Source organism: Camelus dromedarius, chromosome 1, assembly GCF_036321535.1.
Source record: "Camelus dromedarius isolate mCamDro1 chromosome 1, mCamDro1.pat, whole genome shotgun sequence".
Classification (NCBI taxonomy): Eukaryota; Metazoa; Chordata; class Mammalia; order Artiodactyla; family Camelidae; genus Camelus; species Camelus dromedarius.
Genome location: NC_087436.1, coordinates 79,341,908 through 79,351,477, shown reverse-complemented (window position 1 = coordinate 79,351,477; position 9,570 = coordinate 79,341,908). Strand labels below are relative to the sequence as shown.

Here is a 9,570-nt window from a genome sequence, read left to right as displayed (position 1 = left end):
TGGGGAGGTTTGCTCGAGGCATCATGCAGATACACAATGCACAGTAGCAGGGAGAAAGGAGGCCAAAGGACAGAGAAAACTTTATATGCTTAAATTTTTCTTGTTTTGCCATAAAATAAGAATTTTTATTTTACAATCCCAATATCCATGAAGAAGAAATAAGGGTTTGGCTTCTTCTCTGCACACAAAATAAAGAAATCTACCTAGAAGCTGTAATTTACCCTAATTTGACCCTTTCACTCTGGACATTGGAGTCTCCCCTACCAGCTCTCTCACCATACACTCTTCTCTCCAATTTAATACAAGAAAACTCATCTAGACAGTCTCTGACTTCCTCACAGGCTGTATGAATATGATCAGGGAGTCTGAACATTAACCATGCTGTAAGGAGAATTCTGTCCCCAGAGAGCTAAAACCATTGTAAAATCCCTCATTGCACCTTGCTTTATAGACAACCTGATGGTGTATTTTTAGTATTCTTTTTTTAAGTGTCCATAAAACCTTTTAAAAACTTTTTATTATGGACAATTTCAAATATACACAAAAGTAAATAAATAGCATGAAGTATCTCTGTTACATTTATCTATTGCTGTGTAACAGATTATCCCAAACTTTGTGATACAAATCAAGAACAATTTTATTATGTTCATGGATTCTGAAAGTCAGGAATTTGGAGAGTGCATAGCGGAGATCCTCCAATATATACGTGTTCAGCAATACGATCATCTTTGGAGCAACTGCCACACCTGCAACTTTACTTTTGTGTGACTTTTATTTATTTTTTTAAATTATAGGTTACTGCAAGTATTGAATATAGTTCCCTATGATATATAGAAGGAATTTGAGGTTTGCAAATACTAAGAACTATATATAAAATAGATAAAAAACAAAACACAACAAAACTCCCAATTTATCCCTTCCTACCCCTTTTCCCCCTGGTAACCATAAGATTGTTTATTATGTCTGTGAGTCTGCTTCTGTTTTGTAGATGAGTTCATTAGTGTCTTTTTTCTTTTTTTAGATTCCACATATGAATGATATTATATGGTGTTTTTCTTTCTCTTTCTGGCTTACTTCACTTAGAATGATGATCTCTAGGTCCATCCATGTTGCTGCAAATGGCATTATTTTATTCTTTTTTATAGCTGAATAATATTCCATTGTATAAATATACCATAGCTTCTTTATGCAGTCATCTTTCCATGGACATTTAGGTTGTTTCCATGTCTTGGCTATTGTATACAGTGCTGCTAAGAATATTGGGGTGCATGTATCTTTCCGAATTAGAGTTCCCTCAGGATATATGCCCAGGAGTGGAATTGCTGGATCATATGGTAAGTCTATTTTTGGTTTTTTAAGGAATCTCCATACTGTTTTTCATAATGGCTACACCCAACTACATTCTCTTAGGGATTTTTACATTAGGAAAATCTTAATTTTCTAGACAGACAGGTGAAAAGATTATTATTTTCTGAAGATGCCCTGAAATCAGCTTTTGTTTTAGAAGTGTTTATAGTTGTTGACCTGGTAAACCTTCTGTGAGTCCCTAAAAACCCAATGCCACTACTGAAAATCAACCCAAAAGCCACATGGAAATGATACCACTTCATAATTATTAAATGATTCACATGAACTGGTCCCCCGTTCATTTGAAGATTTTTTAGTTCTAAATCATTATCGTCACATAATTTGTGAGTCACCAAATCTGGGTGATAGAGTGGAAAAATGCTGAACTTGGAATCAAAAAGCCGAGTCTAAATTACAAGATTATTGTGAAGATTAAATGAGTAATAATAATGATAACATAATAATAACTCACCTGTTGAACATATATTTCATATTGCTTATGGAGCTAGATGTGTTACATATATTAGGTTAATTGAGCCTCAAAAGAAGCACTGTGAAATATGCATTATTACACCCAGTTTCCAAGTGAGGAAACTGAGGCTCTGGAAAGTTGGAAAACTGGCACAAGTTTCCACACCCTTCCACATTGCAGGGCTGGGGTGCATGTAGAAGGGCTCTAGCTGGGATGTGTATAAGCTGGAACTTGCCGTAAAAATATAAGTTGTCTAATTATAAAGTGTCTCTGAAATGACAAGCTCTATTAATATTACCGTGTATTCCTCTCTCCTATGTGCCTGCATATTATCTTATGTTCTTCACTCTTACCTGGTGTAGGGGATCAAACTAACTTGGATCCAGGAGCCAGGAACTCATTTGATCTCAACCAACAGATCATCGACCATCATTTATGCAAGTCGTTTTTCTTCACTTCCTCATTTATGTTTGCCCAGTTCCCATATTAGTAACTTGCATGTGGACCACACTGGCCCACATCTCAGAATGTCACAAGGACTCACTGTCTAGAAAACTTGCAAAGATCAAATTTTTAAATCACCCAAGTATTCCAGAGAAAGTGGTGTGACTTCTGCCCCAAGACAACAGGAGCATGAGTGGGGTGGGGTGGGATATAGGAGCAATGTTATGACAAAGGCAGAAAAAGAACCCAGGCATCTGTTCTTCCACCTCCATATCTGCTGCCATATGATCTCCTGGGAGCTTGGTGTTTATATGTGAATTTTTTTCTTATGTACAATTGTAGGTTATAAACCTGATTCAGGTTACAAAATAGTAACTGATACATACACATAAAATCTCCAAACTGTAACCTTCCCTGATTAAATATACATTTAACTTTTTAATTGCTCAAGAATAGACAGATCTACGCAAATTAGATATAAATTTCAAAACAATCCATTTTTATTTATTGCTTTAGTGGTGGTGCAATCTAAGCAGAAAATTCTAAGGGTTTTGGTGTTGTTTGCTTACTCAACATTCATTGGATTCTTATTAAGTGCAAAGCATAGAGCCGTGAGCTTCGGTGAGTGCAGCAAACAAGGCAAACCCCATCTCTGCTTCCACAGAGTTTATAACCGAGGAGGTGAGGCCAACATGGAGCAATACAATACTAACAATGTGGTAAATTCTAGCAAGTTCAGGATGCTGTAAGAGTGTGTGTCATGGGGGAATTCAGCTGTCTGGAGATTCAGGCAAAGCTTCTTTGAGGAAGTTACATTTCAGCTGAGACAGGCTGCCCATCTGCTCTGGGTTGTGTAACTGCCTTCCCATCCTGATTCTAACACTTGAACAAGTCAGTGTCTCAGAGTTTGGGTTCTCACATGTAAAGTGAGGATAATACCCACATATCAGTGTTGTGGGAATGAAAGCCAATACAGGCAGAGCACCCCTTGTGGTATCAGGCATATAGTGAGCCCTAAGTGCATGGTGCTTGTTATAATTACATATCTATGTAGGCATCAAAGGAAAACTGAAGAGAAGTTTGGCCAACAGCTAAACATAAATGTACAGAGGGGAAATTTGGCAAAGGCTCCAAATTCAAGGGATGGTTATTACCCCTCACTTGTATAAAGGCTTCATGTCCTGAGTTTCAGATGTTGGAGGATCTAATACTTTAAAGCTGTGCTAAATATTGTTTTCATGAGAAACTGATAAGAAATTTTGGAGTTGACCTCTTTCTAGCTGTAGGTTAGCTATTGCCCAGGTCAGTTTTTGGTTTTTTGTTTTTTTGTTTTTTTGTTTTTTTTTTTCAGGCCAAAGTAAGATGTCTGGGAAACAGCTCTCTGGCCAGAGAACACATGGTTAATCAGCTTTTGGCAGGCTCAAGTGACAGGCAAGTGTTCCGAAACCAGATGAGGAGGGCAAGCGATGAATGCTCACTGGAGGTTTTAGTTGAGGGTCAGAAGACCTGGCGCCACCGGCGGGGACCTGGAAGAGGGAACTGCTGGCGTCCTCACCAGGGCTCACTGGACAGTAAGCTTCAGGAAGCCGGATCCAGGATGCCCGGCGCTCCTCCCAGGCCTCCCTCCCCGGGCCTCCCTTCCCAGGCCTCCTGGGCGCTTGGATCCTGGCCATGTCTGCACCCTTCAAATGGGTGTGGGTGATTTCGTAAGTGGACGTGACCGCCACCGAGGGGAAAGCATGCAAGGAAGTGGCGGGAGGCGGAGCGGGGAGGAGAGGGAGCAGTGGGAGGGATGCCGGGCAAGAGTGGGAGGGATACAGGGCGCTGTGGGAGGGGTGAGGAGGAGTGAGAGAGTGGAGGAAAGGAGAAAAGGACGCCGTGGCCGGCCGGGAGGAAATGCGCGAGGTCTCGACTGTCGCTGCGCGGCCGCTCGCGAGTGGGACAACCGGGTGCGCCCGAGATGCTGCTGCGCAGGAAGCCACGGCTGACTCTGCTGCCGCCGCCGCTGCTGCTGCTCCTGGGGCCGCTCGGTCCCTGCTCCCCGGGCGCCCTGGCGGGACCCGAGCCAGCTGAGGACGTCGTGGAGCTGGACTTCTCCACCGAGCGGCCGGTGCACCTGGTGAGTCCCGCGTTCTTGTCCTTCACCATCGACGCCAACCTGGCCACGGACCCGCGGTTCCTCACCTTCCTGGGGTAAGTGCCGGCCTGCGGGTGCCTGTCCCCTCTCCTGCCCTCCTGCCATCCATGCCAGTCCCCAGTGCCTCTCCCCTTTTTTAAATCTCTCTCTCTCTCTCTCTCTCTCTCTCTCTCTCTCTCTCTCTCTCTCCCTCTCTCTCTCTCTCTCTCTCTCTCTCTCTCTCTCTCTCTCTCTCTCTCTCTCTCTCTCCCTCTTTCTCTCTCTCTCTTTCTCTTTCTCTTTCTCTTTCTTTCTCCATCCGCCCCACCCCGCCCCCCTGCAGCCGCCCTTAAACCGCTCTTTCTCGCCTTCATTCATTCAGCAAGTGTTGCCTGAGCGCCAACTAAGGGCTCGGTAATAGGGCGAAGTTGAAGAAAGAAAGTCCCACCTGCCCCAGCAACTCGCCAGAAGGAGGGGTCTTGGCTTGGAGGGCTGTGAACGCCTGGATTTGCTGGGCAGCGCAGGACAGTAACATTGTGCACCAGGCTTCAGTCTCCTAAACTCTGTTAGGAAAGTTACAACAACAAAAAAAAAAGATAGACGGAAAAAGCCTCAAAGGAGAATAAGCTTATTTATTCCATATATATATATATATATATATATATTAATATATATAATTAATATAATTATATATATATAATTTTTTAAGAAAACTTTTAAAAAACATTTTTATTGAGTTATAGTCATTTTACAATGTTGTGTCAAATTAAAATTAACTTTTAAAGAGCAGTTTTAGGTTCACGGCAATACTGAGCACAAGGTACAGAGATTTCCCATATTACACTCTTTAAAAATGTTTTTAATATCACATCCATGAGACCCAGGACACTACTGCAGTGACTTCAGATCCTTAAAAAGCTGTCTCTTCCAGATAAGGCTGTAAAAGGTGGCACTGCTTTATTAGCTGTAATTTTTTTCTTACCTGAGAAAAACTGAACTTAGTGCAGATTCACTGGCCCCTGCCTGTGAGTGCAGGCTGATCCCAAGATAGGGAGCTGCAGGACCGACCCAGGTCATCTAGGCCACTCATCTGGGTCACGAGAGCCTCCAGAGACCGCCACACCTCAGCCAACCCAGACAACTGGGAATTCTGTCATTGCCAAACACCTGCAGGCTGTCCTTCCTGTGCCCACACTTTCAGCTGCCATTGCTCAGTTCAGTCATTCATGATGCAAATAAAAGCAGACAGTTTCATGGTTATGAAACTTGCAGCCAGACCACCCTTGGTTCCCAACTCTGCCAAAACTGGGTGGCTTAGTTTTTAGAGGCTGCTTGACAACTCAAAGCCTTGATTTCTTTCCCTGCAGAATGGGACTTCTAAAACCATCTTGTAGGACTGTATGAGCATTTAATGAGAAGTACTTAGCACAGTGCTGGACAATGCTCAAAATTTAAGTTAATTGCTTATTCCTGGAAACTGGTGAATATTTGCTAGGCATTCATCAGTTGTCTGTGTTTTTCATGCAGAAATAGTTAACCTCTATCTTTCCTCATGTGGTAAGAGAGAAGGAATTTCCTGGTGAGACAGCGGTCTCACTTTTTGTCCTTCCCCTTGGGGATAGTGAGCTGATACCAGGCAGCAGTTGGTTGGGAGACAGAAAGATTACTCTGGAGAAACACTGAACTACAAGGCGCCATATCTGAGGACCCCAGGCCTAGCTTAGGATGGGATGGAGGGCAGTGATAGGGGAAGAGAGAGTGTGAAGTGTCTTACTGCAAACAGAAAGATTAATTGAATGACCATTTACTAAAATATGAGAACTAAGTCCTTTTATGCTGCAGTAGCCAGAGTATATACCCTGCTCCTCCCCAAGGAAGAACAGCTGGCGATCCCTTCCTGGAGAAATAGGTCCAAAAGAAAATACCTACAGTATGACTTTTGAGGTTCAGGCCTGATCACCCTGAAGTCAAGCTAACCAACTCACTAGCACCCCCACCCCTCTACCCACCGCCGCACACACACTGGGAACCTCCAGTTTGCAATTTAACCAGGGTAATAACTTTGTCTCTTCTTAAACATGTCTCTTACGTTCCCATAGCACTCTTTCTCGCCTCCCTCCCACCAACTCTCCCAGCCTCCACCTTTTTGTTAAAGGCTGGAGGAGGATGAAAACCAAAAGAGCATAGCATGTAATAAACAAAACTGTTTTTTTGGTTTTTTGGTTTTTTTGGTTTGCAAAACATAGTGCATTCCTGTTCATGCAGGCTTCTTTCCAGGGCTGGCTCCTGACCATTCCAGGTCCCTTCCCAGCTGTCTTCCTTGCCTGCTCCCCAGAGGCATCTGCAGGCACAGACACACTATTCCCAGCTGAGACCTTAAAGACTGCAGCTCAAGAGGCAGGAGCTCCCTCCCCTTCTCATCTAAGACCGAGCTTCTGAATTAAGAGTCTGAGGGTCCATCTCCCCAGGACAGTTGGCACAGTGCCTAAAGTGACCTGGCCATCTCAGAAGACAAAACATTTAGCTTCCATCTCAAACAACAGCATGGGACTTACCATCTGTCACAGGAGCGAGGGGGGTGAGATGGGCACAGTTGTATTTCAGTTCCTCAAAAGTGAAGCTGCTTGGGCAAAGATGGCAAGATCTGAGCAGGTGAAAGCTGAGGTACTAAGGAGAGGATCATAAGCTAGCCGACACTAACTGAGCCGTCATCAGGGGCCAGGCCCTGTTCTAAGCACCGCCTAGGTACTAATTTAGTCTTGGCTGCAAAACTGTGAGGTTAATACTATTATTGTCCCCATTTTTTTTTTTTTAATGAAGAGATCCAGGCTTAGGGAGATTCAGCGATTTGCCTATGGTCAGCCAGCCATGACGTGGAGTAGTTTGATTAGCAGATGCTAATTTTGCAGAGGTGAGAGTGCACAAAAAGAAAATAAAGCAGTTTACATTTTTTAAAAGCAGCAGAGTAGGGATGGGAGAAAAGTCTGTCCCGAAATAAACTGAGAGGAATGATGTAATGAAAAGAAGCACTGACCTTGGAGTAGGAGAATCAGGGCCCACACCTCTACAGTATTTCAGAGAAGCCTAAGCAAATAAAATCAGATGGCAGAGATCCGGTTTCCCATGACGGCAACCAGATATGGTGGTGTTTTTCTTTTTTTCACATTTGCAATTCGAGAACATGGAGAGAACTTAAATGCCAGTGACAGCAATCTAGACTCCGAAAGGAGCATCTTTTCAGTTTGCCTTCTTCCCAGAGGTAACTCACCAACAGCCCAATCAGAAACTTCCTAAGCCTGACTGTGGGCTGAGCTCTGAAGAGGCTCCCACCCTCAAAGGTGGGAGAGCCGAGACCAGCGTGACTCGGTAGAAACAGAATATGAGCCTTATGGGCAAACTACATAATGTAGTTTTAATTTTTCTAATAGCTATGTTTAAAAAAGGTAAAAAGAAACAAACAAAATTAACTTTAGTAATGTATTTTATTTAACACAAAATATCCAAATTATCATCATTCAGTATAATCACTACAAATATATTAATGAGATATTTTACACTCCTTGTCGAACCAAGTCTTCAGAACTTGGTGTGTATTTTATACTCACAGCACATCTCAATTCAGACGAGCCACATTTCAAGGGCTAACCACCTGAGTTACCGGCTTGGCAGCGCAGTCCGCATTTCAACCAAGTCACGTATACAAGCACAGTTCACCAATTCAAGGCAAAAATCAGAGCGCTGAGTTAGGGGTGCAGATCATAAGTCCTACAGAGCAAAAACAGGGGTGCAACGCAGAGGCTGCATTAATCATGCAGCTGTGCTGCTTTTCCCAAAGATTTGCTTATTTTATTTCAGCAAAGTCCAGCCCTTTTTGCAATTCGATAGATATTTATTATTAATAACTTTCAATCATAAGATTCCTGCATCTTCACTGACAAAGTTGCTTTTCATATTTGGAAAAGCACTTACTAACAACGTGAAGCACGCGTTTTGATAACTGATGTTGGAAATAACCTCAGGCCCTCTGTGAGCCTGTTGCTAAGAGAAATAACCACAGTCAGAGACATGGAGAACCGAGAACGATCACAAGACATAAACTCACATTTTCTGACTCCTGAGACGGGCTCTGCCCTGACTGAGCCATGCTCAGTGTTCTCTTCCCTCTCAAACCTTTCATTGTGCAGCCCGAACCCTCTGCATGGTAATGCTTCTCCATCCTCCTCCGAGAATACTCCTGCCACTCTGTGCCCTAGCTAAAACTCTTCTCTGAGGACGCCAGTGGAGAAGTAGACGGGGCTACTTTGGAGTAGAAGCTGAGCGTTCTCCCACACTGCAACCCTGTCCCGTCCCCCAGGGCTGCTTCTAGACAACTGCCCACAGGGTTGAACTCCAGTAGTTCAAATCCCCATTGGCATATCACCCTGGGCAAATCACCGAGCGTCCTTTTGCCCCAACTCCTTATCTATAAAATGAGGATAATAATGGCATCTCATGATTATTAGGTTGTTTGGGGATTAAGTGAGATAATCTATGCAAAGTGTCCAAAACCTTCCTCGCTTCCTAGAGTTTAGTTTTATTTGGGTTCATTGCAAAGTGGAAGTGGCTTTCTTCTGAATCCTTGCTTAGTCCAAGCTAACATTTCCATTCATTTTCAAGAGGTTCTGAGGATTTCATGGCAGAAGTCATCCTTCCCAGGGTTCTTGGGTACTGTCAGGTATTTCAGCCAATTCCACGTTGATAACATCCCTGACATCTCGCTTAGTGCTGCATCTCCCTGTGCCAGGACCCACAAGACATTCAAGAGCCCATGAAAATATTTCAAGTTCTTTTAAGATCCGAAGAAAGTGAACTTTTAGGTCAAAAAAAATGTTTTAATATGTAATATTAACATATTTGTCTTTATGTAAGTATCATCATAAAATACAATTTAAAAAAATTTTGTGGAGGAAAGGCTCATGAAGGCAAAAGTGCCTAGATAGTATAGTAAAATGCTCCCATTATTACCAGAAAAAATGGTGAGGAGAAATCACTGAAGTTTTTAATGCAGGTAACTCATCCTTTGGTCAATTTCTGCCTTTTAATTTCTCTTTCCTAAGCAAAAATAAAGAAATCTTTGAAAATTTTTACATAGCACTATATATAGTAAAAACAGAAGAACACATTACAATTTTAAATTTTAGATCATGTCTTT

The 9,570-nt window shown here is 42.8% G+C and overlaps 1 protein-coding gene and 1 long non-coding RNA gene across 3 annotated transcripts in view; one reads left to right on the top strand and one right to left on the bottom strand.

Annotated features, from left to right (window-relative positions):
- The first annotated feature begins 3,682 nt into the window (after positions 1 to 3,682).
- The window catches only part of HPSE (heparanase), a 28,887-nt gene continuing 22,999 nt past the window's right edge, over positions 3,683 to 9,570 (top strand). The window contains exon 1 of one of the 2 annotated variants that reach the window (XM_064485915.1): positions 3,683 to 4,456. In XM_064485915.1, the coding sequence (XP_064341985.1) occupies positions 4,224 to 4,456 (233 nt within the window). In that variant the 5' untranslated portion in view covers positions 3,683 to 4,223. The remainder of the gene's footprint in view (positions 4,457 to 9,570) is intronic. The other variant, XM_010983657.3, reaches the window with a different exon arrangement.
- Positions 7,843 to 9,570, bottom strand: part of LOC116147208 (uncharacterized) — a 35,490-nt gene continuing 33,762 nt past the window's right edge. Inside the window, exon 3 of the long non-coding RNA XR_010380955.1 lies at positions 7,843 to 8,144. This is a non-coding gene — a long non-coding RNA (uncharacterized LOC116147208). The remainder of the gene's footprint in view (positions 8,145 to 9,570) is intronic.